The following is a 16,361-nucleotide window of genomic DNA, read 5'->3' on the forward strand; positions in this document are numbered from 1 at the left end:
TATGGAAAATAACATGAAAAATTAAAGTTATCAACTTTTAGTACTACCGTAATGTTAACATTTGGTAATGTGGCACGTCGTGCCAAGTTGCATATAAGTTAACTTTTTAACAAAACTAATATTTTAAGCATTATTTTAGTGAAAATTAGCCCTCTGCCATAGGGATTGCCAGATCTGCTAAGAATTCTCAAATTTTTGCATTAACATGAACCGAATAAACAGATAGCAATTACGTGGTAAGCTCAATGGTTTCAGAAAAACACGTGCTACAACTAGATAACTAGAGTTAGCTAGTTGTAGCATTTAGTGTATGTCGTATTCACGATTATTTCGATTAAAAAATATCGTGATAGCTTATGTTGACAAGTTTTAGCACTGAATATTAAGGGTATTTGAGTTTTATCAACTTTCGTCAATCATAAATAAATACTTAACCCGTTTGGAGAGAGTTATCAAGTTTTTACACAATATGGAGGCAAATAAAATGCATCTTGTGAACTAGTTATCTCAAAAACATCAATTTTGGAGTTATCAAGTTATAGTACTAAGGCGACGAATTGATAAAATTATTGAAAATATCGCTAACAAGTCAAACAATAGAATGGTCATAGAAGGAAGTATATCAAATCTGTTTTCGGTTACAAGTAGAAAAACAAGGGGATCCACTTTCTACCGATCGGTTTAACTGTCTTGGAGGCAATAATGAGAGAAAGTAAGATCCAAACTACGGGTATAATTTTCCACTGTAAACAGCAATATATGGCGTACGCAGATGATGTAGTCTTCGTAACATGAACAAAAAAGGAAATTAAACAAATGTTTAGGAACTTAGAAGCTGAAGCAAGAAAATTTGGGTTGTATATAAATGAAACGAAAACAAAGTATATGGAAATGCGTGGTGAGATAACAGAACACAATAAATTCGTCACAGTTAAAAAGGGAAGAAAGGATTACAAAATTGAAAGTGTCAGCCAGTTCAAGTATTTCGGAGTAACAATAACGAATAAAGATAAGAAGAAAAAGAAAAAAAATACAAAAGAAACTATTAAATGGAAGTAGAGCAATTACGCCAGGGAAATAAGGCAAAAATACCATGTTCGGGACACTTGAGCAGCCAGGTTGCAAATGGTTTTTTTGGCTACTGTATACCTAATACATTATAATATAAATACAAAAATGCCCGTCACAGTTTGGACGATAAATTTAGTTATTAACATATAAGAGTCAAAAATGGGAGTTTTTTCGTTTAAATCGCTAGAGGTAAAAATAGGGTAATTAAATATCTTATTTATAATATTTTTCTTCTATTTGATGAGCCAAGGTTTAAAATAGAGCTTTTTAAATTTTGGTCCGATCATTTGTTGCTTCGGACATTGCAAAATAAAACTAAAATTTCGAAAATAAAAAAATTGCTATAACTTTTGTGAAAATGAATTTAAGACTTTCATATTGCAACAAAAGTTGAGTTAAACAGTCCACACAATGCACAAAAAATTTTAAGACGATTCGTCAATTAGTTTAAATTTTATTCAATTTGTTTATCCCAAAGAGCTTTTTTTCGCAATGTTAGTGTTCAGAAAATAATATCAATATAGCAATTCTGTGGAAATAACATGAAAGAACAATAGTCATATTTTCAACTCATTTAAAAAAATCATTAAATAATCATTTTTATCATCCCGAAAACATTTTACTAAAATAGAGTCATTTCTGGCTTATAAACAATTTGAATAACTTTGTTAATATTGACTGTAAGCTAAAACTACAATGAGATTTGAAAAACTGGTATTTTTATACGAATTTTCAAAAAAAAACAAACTTTTTGCCTAGGTTAATTACGGTCAAAGTTAGCCACTTTTTTTATTTATTTGACGGTTACTTTGTTTATAACAATTAAGCAACCTAACTACAGCCATTTTGAAGTTGAAGGTATATAGTTTATGTGTAAAAGTTTGAGTAAACTTTGAACTTCAATAGTGGTTAATAAAGTTTTAAAAATGGCGTCCTAACGGAACGGATTCGTGGTCGATGGAGGGAAATTATTAAAATCCGTGCACTCAAAAAATGAAACTGATTTTTCAAACATATGCTACGATTAATATCGCCGGAGCTTATTGATAGATTTTAATCATAATTTTTTTAATTTGTGTGTACTCATAGTTTTATAGAGTACGTTATGTACGCACATCCCCACCTAACATTAAAAAATGTTAGGGGGAACTGCGTTTATCACTCAGGGATATGAAAAATAGATTGGTATCGATTCTAAGACCTACCGAATATACATATATAATTTCATAAAAATCTGTCAAGCGGTCTCGGAGGAGTATGGAAACTAACACTGTGACAGGAGAATTTTATAGATGTAAATATATAGATGGCTATTGACAAATAGGGGTTGGTGATAGAAGAGTGAAAATTAAGGGATGTATGTATTTTTTAATTCTACATCATATAAAATTAAGGTAGATAATTTTGTCCAAAAAAATAAAAAAAATATCAGGGGTAACCCCCCGTATAACTTATGGGTATAAAAAATAGATTAAAACCTATTCTCCGTCCTACATGATATACATGTAAAATTTCATAAAAATTGGCCAAGCCGTTTCGGAGAAGTATGGTAAAGAACACTGTTACAGGAGAATTTGATGTATATAGAAGTAACTGTGAATTAAATAATAAAAGTGGCTAACTTTGACCCTAATTAACCTAGGCAAAAAGTTTTTTTCTGAAAATTCGTGTAAAAATAGCAGCTTTTGAAATCCTAAAGTAGATTTACTCTATAGTCAATATTAACAAAGCTATTCAAATTGTTTATAAGCCAAAAATGACTCTATGTTACTAAACTGTTTTCGGGAGTGATAAAAACGACTTTGTAATGATTTTTTTCAATACTTTGAAAATATAACTATTCTTCTTGCATGTGATTTCCACAGAAATGCTATATCGTTATTATTCTCTGAACAAAAATATTTCGAAAAAAAAGCTCTTTGCGATAAACAAATTGAATAAAATTTAAACTAATTGACGAATGGTCTTAAAATTTCTTGTGCATTATAAAGATTATTTGACTCAACTTTTCATGCAATATGAAAGTCTTAAGGCCATTTTCACAAAAGTTATAGCACATTTTTTATTTTTAAAATTTTAGTTTTATTTTGCAATTTCCGAAGCAACAAATGATCGTACCAAAATTCAAAAAGTGCTATTTTAAACCTAGGCTCATCTACTAAAAGAGAAATATTATAAATAATATATTTAATTACCCTATTTTTACCTGTAGCAATTTAAACGAAAAAAAAACGGCAATTTTTGACCCTTATTTGTTAATAACTAAGTTTCTCGTCCGAACTGTGACGGGCATTTTTATATTTATATTGTATTAGGTATATATGTATAGTACTCAAAAAGTCCATTTGCAACCTGGCTGCTCAAGTGTCCCGACAAAAAACTTATTTCTCTGGACTAAATAGGCTCATTAAACAAAATTCTGAAAGCTAAAAATATATTATGTGGAGCAGAAAAAATTCGAATACATGAAAGTCATTCGACCAGTGGCAATGTATGCCTATGAGACGTGGACTATGAATAAGAAAGATGAAATGAAAATTGAGATCTGGGAAAGGAAGGTGTTGCGGAAGATTTTTGGTGGTATAAGAACGGGGAGAAAAACTGGCGAAGAATAACAAATAAAGAGGTCATGGAGATATATGAAAACTCCCTAAGTAATTGTACAAAAAACACAGAGAGTCAGGTGGCTAGGTCACATCACTCGAATGCCAGAGAAACGTTGTTTAAAAAAGCTGCTTTTTGGAGGAGACGGGGTAAAATGAAAAGAGGAAGACCACGGAAAAGTGGTTAGACGCAGTTAAAGGAGATTTAAATGGTATAGGAGTACAGAATTGCAGAGAGAGCTAACGACTAGAAGAGGTGGAAAAAATTAACGAAGAAAATAGAAGCCAAGGTCCTTCATGGCCTGTAGCGCATGTGTGTTTCCACAAATATGACAAGAACAACACCACTGCGGTCACAAAGCATGAGAATGGGAGGAAGTATAAATTTAACTTCGAAAACATAAAAATTTAAATAACCGAGAAAAACAAAAAGAGTGAGACATACAAATCGATAGAAATAAAAAGAAACACAAATGTAATCAATGATAAAACAGATATCAAAAACCTAAATAAATTTTTTTTTCTATGGATGCTATACAATGTGTAACTTCTCTCACTACTTACATATATTCAAAACGAACAATTTCTCATGCAGTGAGAAAAGTCGGCCATTCTAGTGAGAAATATTTTTTTCACACGTGTTCTCCTACGGTTTTATATATATGATCGCCGTTCCCATGGTAACATGCACAATACAAACACAATTAATGTTGTTAAATAAAATGTTTTGGAGCAAAACTTACCAGGAATTACCTTTCAAAACTGTTCGAAAATAACTGTTCGTATTTTATTTCAATTTATGTAGATAATATACGTAAAAGCACCTAAATTATTTAATTTTGAAGTTTTAACTCTAGACAAAACCGCATCCATAGAAAAAGTACAGTATACAACACATGAGAAAATGACATATTTCTCCCTCACTTGATTTGCGGCCCTCGCCTCGTGCCTCGGCTCGTGCCAACAAACTTCTGCGCTTGTGAGAAATGTCTTTTTTCTCACTTGTTGTACAATATAATATTAATCTGATTTAACTAATAATAATTACAACACCGTCAAAAAATTTCAAAGTTGTAACATATCTCCATCATATAATAATATGTTAGGACAGTAAGGAATGAGATATCAGATCCAATGTTTAATTTGTGCCTGTTCATTAGCGTTAGTGTGTCGTTTTCGTGTATTGGTAAGTTTTAATATTGTTCTACCATAATGTATAAATTTGTCTTTCATTTGTATAATTTTAGAATTTTGAAAAAGGCAAGGATTGCCTGCCGAAACGTTGATTTGAAAATGGAAAATAAAATCTAGTTGAATATTGCGACTGCATGTAGTTATAAAAACATATATAAGTAAATAAATTTGAGAATTACACATAAATTAAACGTTTTTAAAGTTTTATTACAATCATAAATCAGGATTCGGGTTGGATAAAACAGATATCTCTTCTTCTTTAAGTGCCATCTCTGCGACGGCGGTCGGTAATCATCATAGCTATTCGTATTTTAGAGCCGGCTGCTCTGAAAAGTTCATTTGATGTACATCCGTACCACTCTCTCAGGTTGAGCAGCCACGATATTCTGCGTCTCCCTATGCTTCTCTTTCCTTGAATCTTTCCCTGCATAATCAATTGGAGCAAGCTGTCCGAGATATTCCAATTTTCTTGTTATGATGGTATTTAGGATTTCCATTTCTTTATTCATCTTTTTCAGAACCTCTTTTTTTGTGACGTGTTCTGTCCACGATATTTTCAGAATTCTTCTGTACACCCACAGCTCAAAGGATTCTAGTTTTTTCATTGATGCAGCATTCAAGGTCCAAGCTTCCATTCCATAAAACAAAGTCGAGAAAACGTAGCAACTCACCAACCTAACTCTTAGCTCCAACTTCAAATCTCTTGTGCAGAGCACTTTTCTCATTTTGTTAAAATTTGCTCTAGCCTTATCTATTCTGATTTTGATTTCCTGTAAGTAATCTCCTGTGGAGTTGATCATTGTTCCAAGGTATGCATATTGGTCGACTCGTTCGATATTGGATCCGTTTATGAAGAGATTTTTGTTATTTGTTTGAGTTTTCGATATTCTCATAAACTTTGTCTTCTTGACATTCACTGTTAGCCCGTATTCTTGTCCAAACTCTGCTATTCTGGTCACCAGCCTCTGAAGATCCCCAATATTTTCAGCTAAGATGACAGTGTCATCCGCATATCTAATGTTGTTAATGGGAACTCCATTGACCTTTATTCCAGCTGTTTCAACCTCAAGAGCTTTTTTCAAGATCTCGTCCGAGTAGGCATTAAAGAGAATTGGCGACAACACGCATCCCTGTCTCACTCCACGTCTGATTTCAATTTCCTCTGACAGCTGATGGTTAACACGTACTTTTGCTCGTTGCTTATATTATAAATGCGATATAATCCTGAGGTCATTGTAATCCAGCTTCTTTGATTCCAGGACATGCATTAATTGTTCGTGTCGTACTTTGTCGAATGCTTTATTATAGTCAATAAAACACGCATATATATCTTGATTGACGTCCAGGGGCACCTTTGTATAAGTATGTTAAGTGAAAAAAGAGCTTCACGAGTTCCCAGGCTTTTGCGAAACACAAATTGCGTATCATTAATGTCTATGTCCAATATTCGGTTATGGATGATTTTCATTAGCAACTTTAGCACATGGTACATCAAACTAACGGTGCGGTAGTCGCCGCATTCTCTTGCGTTTTTCTTTTTAGGGAGGCAAATAAAGATCAACGTCAACCATTCTTTGGGTAATGTGCCTGAGCTATAAATTTTGTTTAATAATAGTACCACTAAAACATCAATATGCTGCTCATCTCTAATTTTTAAAAGGTCGATAGGAAGCATGTCAGGTCCTGGGCTTTTTCTGCTCTTTATTGTTTTTAACGCATGTATTATTTTTCCTTTGTAATATCTGGAAATATTTCTCCTGAAGTAAGTTCTATGTGTTCCAGGTACCCTCTTCCATCATCGAACCGTTCATCGCTGTATTCTGCCCAACGTTGTATTTTCTCATCGGTCTCTGTTATTTGTTTGCATTTCCCTTCAAAGTGTTTTTCTTTTGCCTTTTATCATCTTCCTTATCTCGTGGTTAATCTCCCCGTATTTATTGTCATATTTGTTCTTATATTGTCTCCGTTGTTCCATCATATTCAGTATCTCGTCGTTCGTCCATTCCTCTTTTCTCCTTGTGGAAGTCTTTATTATATCTTTATAAGGTTCTAGTATGCAATGTTTTAGTTGCTCCCAGTGCTCGTCAATATCATTGTTGTCTTTCAGCTCTCTACAGTTCGTTGCTACATGGGTACATAATATACCAAGTGTTGTTCTACGTGGACTGATGGCCTGTTTTGACAATTTTATGTAAAATTTTATGTAAATATTACGTCGGTCTAGACGGTATAGTTAACTGAGGCGCAGTCGATCGAAAAGTTTAGTGGATTTGCGATTTGCGATCGCTGGTGCGAGCCTCAGCTAGGTCATGAAATTAATAAAAGGTCAACGCCGTAATATAAAACTCAATTGAGTCTACGGCTTGGTCTAGAATTAACTAGCGTCTGATCGGCCTATGGAAGAGCGGTACGGCAAGGGATAAGGGCTTGCGGCTTGGTGATACACCTCCATAGATCCCTACCGAAGGGCGTTGACGCCTATGAACGGTGTATATATGTGTAAATATATGTATATATATTTATGTATATATTAAATTTTTACACTTTTCACATGACTTTGACTACTTACCACTTTTATAATTCCAGAAATCAGTGTACAAGCGGAAAGTTGTTTCTACTGGACCATTTGTCATTATTTCCCTTTGCATATCGGCAACTCTAGTGTACCAATCTGGTGGACCTGCAGCATAAGTTAACTCGGACTTATAATTAAGTGCGGGATCGTTACATTGAGTTCTGCAAGTAGGTGTATCCAATTTCAAAGTACTGCAATCCACTTTAGTACCATTTGTATGATGTTCACAAGATTGAAGCGAATATGGTTGACAACCCTAAAACAAGATTTTTTACCGTATAAAAGGTTTTTATAAACATCAGTTGTTCCAAAATAAATCTGTGGTTATGGGTCTCGCCACAGAACTATTAGTATATAGATTATCCGACCCTATCAATAGACCTTTGGCCATAACAAAGCAAAAACAGCACTAACACTTAATTTATATCCATATGGCCTCATCATAAACAAGGAAAAACAACTTTAGATTAAACTCAATTCGGGGCCATCACCATCGGTTGACTATGGTTTCTGCTTTTCAGCGTCTTCAGAGCCGCCTGTAGTGTATCCCGAAGTGAACTGAATCCAGCTGTTGAACTATGCATATTATTAAAATATTAAATGCGTACGTACGCGTTAGCGACATCTATCTAGAGACAGGGAAAATTCTCTATAAGTCGGAGTGCAGAATCCTTGGTAACTATCTGTTGCCTGAGCTTTTTACAAATTTCTAAAGACACAGGACCGTAAATAGCGGATATGAGAGGATCTACATACACATCCAGCATCTGTCCGTTTATCTAGATACAATTTCAACAGAATTTTCAACAAGAATAAAAAACCGCTAAACGCCGTAAAAATTAAACTACAGGATCACTATCATATACAGGACTCATGGGATTTTCACAGTTTTATTTCAAAACAATCCATACCAGTTAATCACAAACATATCTTTCGACGTAAAATCACTTTATACTAACATTCCAATTGAAATAGCTTTAGAGTGTGTCAAAACCAGATGGAGTAACATCCAAACACATACTTCTCTTCCTTTTCAAGATTTCCTAGAAAGTGTAAAATTCTGCCTCAGCTCTACATTTTTTCAACATGAAAACGAATACTATTCTCAGATTTCTGGGGTGGCCATGGGTTCGCCTATTTCAGCACCAATAGCAAACTTGGTCATGGAAATATTAGAGGCAACAGTCATTTCTAAATTAAAATATCAGATACATTTCTACAAACGATATGTCGATGACATCCTACTATGCCTTCCGGAGCATGAAATCGATTATACTCTCCACATGTTTAACAGCTTTCAAAATAAAATTCAGTTTACATTCGAATTAGAGGAAAACAACAAAATTAACTTTCTTGATATAAGTTTAGAGTATAACAACAGTAACCGACTGATAACTACAAACTGGTTTACAAAAGATGTCTGGTCCGGAATATATTTAAATTTTAACACCAACGCACCTGTAAGTCACAAACGAAGTGTTATTTTCAGTCTTACAGACAGAGCAATTAAACTATCTAGCCCACAATATCATTCCGAAAATCTGAGAAAAGTTACTGACATTTTAGAAAAAAATAATTATCCACCAGATTTTTACAACCGTCTAATTCAAAAAAGAATTTACATTATCAAAAATCAATCTAACTCCAATGCCAATCTAAGACAAACTCAAACCATACCTAACAATAATAATAGTAATGTCACCAATCCAAACAAACACTACATATCCCTACCATACATTAATGGATTCTCCGAACAAATCTCGAAAATGTTGGCAAGATATGATATCAATGTTGGACATAAATCATCTAAAACATCCGGAAAATATTTCTCAAAATTTAAACCCAAAGTTACTAAAGATCAGCAGTCGGATGTTGTGTATAAAGTAAATTATAAAGACTGCAATTCAACATACATTGGGCAAACACATCAATATCTACATAGAAGGATTGTTGCACACAAACATAGTGTACAAACAAACAAAATAAACACCACAGCCTTAGCCAAACATTCTGTAGAAAATAACCATAGTTTTGATTTTGAAAATGTACAGATTCTGGAAAAAGAGCAAAATTATAACAAAAGATGTATATTGGAGATGATCCACATAAAGAAAGACCAAAATTGTATCAATAATAAAACTGATATTAAAGATCTCTCCAATATATATCACAATTTGATAAATTAAGTGTGGTTGTAAGCACACCATTGGTAAACACTTTAAATACGGCATTTTTATTTTTTTTTGTTACGTGCTACCTCTTATAGCAACTTCACAGAGTTGCAGTTTGTATCATTACATCAATTTTGTTTAGCCAGGATATATGTCAGCGTCCTAAGCTTCTTCTGTCCAGTATCTTTTCCTATATAACGATCTACATAAACACATATCTCATTTTTCATAACATGTTTCCAAATAATGTAAATTTCTGATTTTAATTGTATTTAATATCTCATTTTTCTTTATTTCATTCGGTTACAAAACGTGGTTGTCATTAATCTTTTGAACCAAGGTTATTTTTAAAAATCTTCTATATGCCCACATCTCAAATACTCTGTTCTATTATAATGTTCTGTCATTAATGAATATCCTTGTTTTAGCGTTCAAGCCTCTGTTCCATATAAAATACAAAAAAAATACGCACCTCAGTATTCATATTTCGAGTTACATACTCAGATCATAACTACAAAAAATCTTGCTCCCATTATTGAAAGTTAAACATTAGTCAGATTTATTTCTTTCGTATATTATGTAACTTGATCTCCTGTATATTATCGTTTTGGTTTTACGACCACCATCCAAAACCGTTGTGAAGTGCTTTTACCATATTATGCCCAATGCCCATGCCTGGCATTCTCTCATAACATCTTAGAGAAACACGATGTGCATTTTTTTAAATTTTCAAAATATTACGTGTATTGTATATAAAATATGTTTGTTAACAGTGTAATGTTTAATAATTAAAAGTGCTTATTGAAAATGGCAAACAGCCGAAACGTCTAAGCAAAATCAAGTGTTTTATGTATAACAGACCGCAAACCCAGGAATTAAAAACCAACTATGTAAAAATTAAATGTATGAAGTTGAATGTAATGTTCAGTGGCGGCTTGTGGCCTTAGAGACAGGGTCGGCAAGGTCTTTTGCCTCCTCATATAGGTATACCATCTAATTAAAAGGCTTAAATCATCATAGATTTTTTTGTTTGGTTTACTTGACATTTTCTCTTGTTTCATGGTACAGTGGAACCTCGATAACTCGGATTAATCGGGACCACGACCGATCCGGGTTATCGAAAATCCGAGATAGCCGGAGAATATGGTAAAAATTAATAAAATACGGTATACTTACAGATAAACTCCGTTAGAATTGAAATAACATGAAATATTTTTATAAATATGCACAGTACATATTACCTACTCATTACAATTCTAAAAAAAACACCAAACCCAAACAATACAAGACACACAATACTAAAGACCATTGTTTATAAAAGAATTTTTTAAATAGTCTTTCCTAAACAATGCTGACAGTTTGAAATAAAAAGGAATAGATACTACAGACAGCTGGCTGTTGTTTCTGCGGCGTGTACTATGAGTCATTTTTAATCTCGTGTTCAAATTACACACATAAGTACACGACACAGAGAGTCTAGACACATTATCTCTCAAATATTATATTACATACACTTTTATTGTTGAAAGGATTGTCTGATAATTAACTATTTTGATTGGAAATAAGCCACAATTAAATTGAAAAATACAAAATATTGAAAATCAAAATGTTTATCTGATGAAAATCGGTCCGGGTTAGCCGGACTTCCGGGTTATCGGGGGCCGACTTATCGGGGTTCCACTGTATTTCGACAATATGTTTTGATTCTTTTGAGACAAGAAAAATCCCGTTCATTTAAAGCAGAAGTTGGTGGTAATAAGATGCTCAGTTTGTTGTAATGAATTGCAGTACTTACTATATAAAATAACACATATTTTGTAACTTATCCAACTTTCTGAAAATATTTGGATCAGCGTAATTTTTAAGTAATTTGTAATAATAAATATCTTAACTATTCTTTGGCGAATTTAACTTTTAAATTTTGAATCGTCAAAGAGGCAAAAAATTTGCATATCTTCAAAATTCGAAAAACGAGTATCTATTTGGATAATATATAGTAGGTATCCAAGATTTCAAAATATATTCGTTTTTCGAGATATGTATCATGCCTGTGTCTTTTTTGGGTGGTTCGGAAATATCAAGCGAACCCAAAACGTCATGCGTATATATTGGAAACTACTATCATTACGAAAATCTCTGAGATTTTGCACCAGTTTTCTTATTCTATCTTTGGAATAAATAATGTCAGTTGACTGATTTCGAACAATAATGAATATCAAATCGGTTTGGGCAAACACTTTCTTAAAAATATTTAAAAGAATATTAAAAGAGTAATAATTTAAGAAAGTTCTCAAACCGATTGCTTCACGGATCGAGATATTACATCACAACTATCAAAATCGTCGCCTTCGATAATAAATTAAAAAAACTTCCAAAAGCTGCTCACGAAAATCTACTACAGTGAAAACTAACTGAGGTTTAAAATTTGATCGCGTCTGACAAACTGTTTGCATTTTTTTTTCTAAGCAAATTGTCCTAAAACAGTAGTCCGTTTGGGCGAGCTAAACTGGCAAGAAAAGACGATATTCTTTAATTTTTTTACACGCATCCTGCAAAACTAAAGTCATTCTATTCCCATGACAGTGAGTAAATAAAGCTTGTGGTGCAAAAGTTTTAACTTTTACCTGGAGACCTTTCAATTCACCAGACATCACGACAGCGCCGTCATAAGTTTGCCCTACCAATTTATTTTTGATATCAAAAAATTTTAATCTGTTCTTTAAAACACCAAAAACATATTCCGCCTTATTGCTTTTACTCACGTCTGTAAAACCTAAAAACCTCTCATTATCACGTAAAGCGTATCGGACAACAATTGATAATTATTGCGAATGACATTATAATCAGAAGTTTCATCTACTTCTAGCGAAAAGCAAATTGTTTTCTGAATCTCAGATCCAATAACGTTATTCAAAATGTAACTAATTGATTATATTTATTAGTTCATTCTGTACTGTTTTAGACGTGCCGTAAATATCTTAGAATCAGAAAGTAGTAAGTTAGAAAATTCCAAATCGTATTTCTTAAACAATTTTATTAGTTATCTATAATTATATGATATAACGATTATACGATATTATATATCTATAAATAAATTATAATTCCTGACAACTTAAAAAAATTGCAATATCAATTAAACGACGTAAAACGGCGTGATTATTTTTTACAATGCGATGCCGATGCGATGCCTCGAAATGAAACCTCGGCAGATCTTTGTGCCGTACCTGCCGTTGCCTGCCGTATCTGCCTACGGACAGAAATGTTGTTTTGGTTGCTTATCGACTTGTATTTCGTTGAGTTTTACGTGTAAATCGTCACGCTAGGGATGAACTGGGTCGGCTAGCCGACACAGTCAGATGGATGGCTCGGATCATTCATTTTTTAAAAACGCGCAGGGATCACTTAACGCTCGGATTGGTCGAATCCTTTTAAAAACCACGAATAAAATTTAGTCTGTATTATCTGACAGATTTTTTTTATCTCACAGATACAAAAAATGACATAAACTCTGATTAAATTGAATATTAAAAAATCTATAATATCAATAAATGTGTGGGTCGGCACTGCCGACCCTGACCGGCCGCCACTGGTAATGTTTCTCGATTAGGCACGGGACAAAAAAGTTTATTTGAAGAAAGTGTATTTTTTTGTCTTTCTTAATGGCGATACAGGCTCCTTTTTTCAATATTTTTTTTTAGTGATAGAGTAATTTCCACATACTAACATATTTCTGAAATTGGGCTCTGTACCGCCATTCTTTATTATATTACGAATATGTGTGCCAAATATCTCGACAAAATATTTAAAATTAGAGCTGCAATCTTGGAACGCGTTTGTTGCTACCTGTTGATCGCTACTGTTTGCTCTTAATTTTATTGTTACTGCTGAGAAAAATGTTATACAATATGTCCCTGTAAGTTGTATCCATATGGAAAACTTTTTTATTATTAATTTGACGAAAAAAAGTTATTCTTCATAAAAAGTCCTGCATGGTCAAAAACCCAAGATTCAACCATCAGCTATCAAATTTTATGAATGATTACGAGGTATGTCAAAAATTTGAATTTCACTCAGGAGTAAAGTATCTTTATTTTTCACAATAGGTATTGAAAATTGCTATTATGAAAAGTTGTTTGGAATTAAAAACTATATTCTAATATGCAATTACATCCTTCTAATTGAAAAATATGGATAACTAACATTATTTTCAGTTATTTCAATTCTGATAACTCTTTTATTATAATTTTATGAAAAAAAGTGATTCTTAATAAAAAGTTCTGGACCTAAATACAACCATCTTATATCAAATTTTATCAATTTTATACGAGTTATGTCAAAAAAGATAAATTTAGATTAAAAGTAAAGTACCTTTATAGTTCAGAATATTTTAATTAGAAGGATGTAATTACATACATACTGAAACATAGTTTTTAATTCTAAATAACTTTTCATAATAACAATTTTCGATATTGTGAAAAATAAACTTATTTTACTCTTGAGCGAAATTCATATTTTTTGACATACCTCGTATAAAATTGATAAAATTTGACATAAGATGGTTGTATTTTAGGTTTTAGACCATGCAGAACTTTTTAATAAGAATCACTTTTTTCGTAAAATTAATAATAAAAGAGTTATCTGAATTGAAATAACTGAAAATAATGTTAGTTATCCATAATTTTTCAAAAAAAAAAATTTTTTCAATTAGAAGGATGTAATTGCATACTAGAATATAGTTTTTAATTCCAAACAACTTTTCATAATAGCAATTTTCAATATTGTGAAAAATAAAGCTACTTTATTCTTGAGTGAAGTTCAAACTTTTTAACATACCTTGTATTATATTAAAAAATTTGGTATTTGATGGTTAAATCTGAGGTTTTGGACCATGCAGAGCTTTTTACGAAGAATAACTTTTTTTCGTAAAATTAATAATAAAAAAGTTTTCCACATGGATACAACTTACAGGGACATACTGTATAATAACTAACAATTATTTATTATCACAAGACTGACTTATGTTTTACAGGTTGTTTAATTTATGTTTCTATTATATGCAAGAGGAAACAGTAGCGATCAACAGGTAGCAAAAACGCGTTCCAAGATTGCGGCTTTAATTTTGAATATTTTTTCGAGATATTTGGCACACGTATTCGTAATATAATAAAGAATGGCGGTACAGAGCCCAATTTGAAAAATATATTAATATGTGGAAAATACTCTGTAATTAAATACAATATTAAAAAAACGAGCCTGTACCGCCATTAAGAAGAACAAAAAAATACACTTTCTTCAAATAAACTTTTTTATCAGATGCCTAGATTTTGTGTCATTTTGGAACTACTAAAATTTTTTATTTCATTAGTAGTTCCAAAATGACACAAAATCTAGGCATCGGATAAAAAAGTTTATTTGAAGAAAGTGTATTTTTTTGTTCTTCTTAATTGCGGTACAGGCTCGTTTTTTTAATATTGTATTTAATTACAAAGTAATTTCCACATATTAATATATTTTTCAAATTGGGCTCTGTACCGCCATTCTCTATTATATTACGAATACGTGTGCCAAATATCTCGAAAAAATATTCAAAATTACAGCCGCAATCTTGGAACGCGTTTTCGCTACCTGTTGATCGCTACTGTTTCACCTTAATTTATATGTTTAAAATGAGGAACTTACGTGTTAACGTGTTATTGATAAATTGTAGTATTAAGTAGTTAGTTTCTTTTTTTGGAAAAGAGGTGCATTTGTTCGATTGGTATTTATTTATTATTTTGTTTGTCATGATTCCGTAATTCTTTTCATTCATTTACACTAAACATCAAAATTAACGCATCACCTTAAAAATGGGACATTTTTGATGTCTCATAATTCCGAAACCTGTTGTCCGATTTGAGTGATTTTTTTAGTATATTATAGCTTTATTCTTCAAGAAGATCGATGTAGTAATACTATTGCTAAAGAGGTAAGTGTCATTGTATACCGGGTGTAACAATAATAGTGTGTTTTTCCTCAAAGTTTCGAACACCCTGTTTAATATTCTAGCGTATATAAAATATTGAAATTAAAACTAAACTGTAGCCTTAGGCTTTCTTAACATTTTGCTTTTTGATTCATTCGCTTATGTGGGATATTAAAAAGTTAGGTACTTTAACAACTAGCCATGTTATTCATCAATACAGGGTGTTTCTAAATAAGTGCGACAAAATTTAAGGGGTAATTCTGCATGAAAAAATAATGACCGTTTGCTTTATAAACATATGTCCGCAAATGTTTCGTTTCCGAGATACGGTATGTTGAATTTTTTCTTACAAACTAACGATTTGTTTATTGCTCTAAAACCGATTGAGATATGCAAATGAAATTTGGTAGGTTTTAAGATGTAGTTATTGCGCATTTTTTGACATATAATTAAGAATTGTATATTGACGTGAATACGGGTATAAACATTTTAGATACACGCCAATGGGGAATATAAAATTCTTAATTGTATGTCAAAAAATGTGCAATAACTACCTCTTAAAACCTACCAAATTTCTTTGCATATCTCAATCGGTTTTAGAGCAATAAATAAATCGTCATTTTGTATAAAAAAATTCAACATCCCGTATCTCGGAAACGAAGCATTTGTGGACATATGTTTATAAAGTAAACGGCCATTATATTTATTATTTTGCAGAATTACCCCTTAAAGTTTGTCGCACTTATTTAGAAACACCCTGTATTGATGAATAACATGGCTAGTTG

At 32.1% G+C, this 16,361-nt stretch overlaps 1 protein-coding gene across 1 annotated transcript in view; it reads right to left on the reverse strand.

The window, feature by feature from the left end:
* Positions 1 to 16,361, reverse strand: part of LOC126880416 (cathepsin B-like) — a 35,257-nt gene that overhangs the window by 5,833 nt on the left and 13,063 nt on the right. The window contains exon 3 of the mRNA XM_050644262.1: positions 7,438 to 7,699. Within this exon, the coding sequence (XP_050500219.1) occupies positions 7,438 to 7,699 (262 nt within the window). The remainder of the gene's footprint in view (positions 1 to 7,437; positions 7,700 to 16,361) is intronic.

This window comes from Diabrotica virgifera, chromosome 2 (assembly GCF_917563875.1).
Source record: "Diabrotica virgifera virgifera chromosome 2, PGI_DIABVI_V3a".
NCBI classification, from domain to species: Eukaryota; Metazoa; Arthropoda; class Insecta; order Coleoptera; family Chrysomelidae; genus Diabrotica; species Diabrotica virgifera.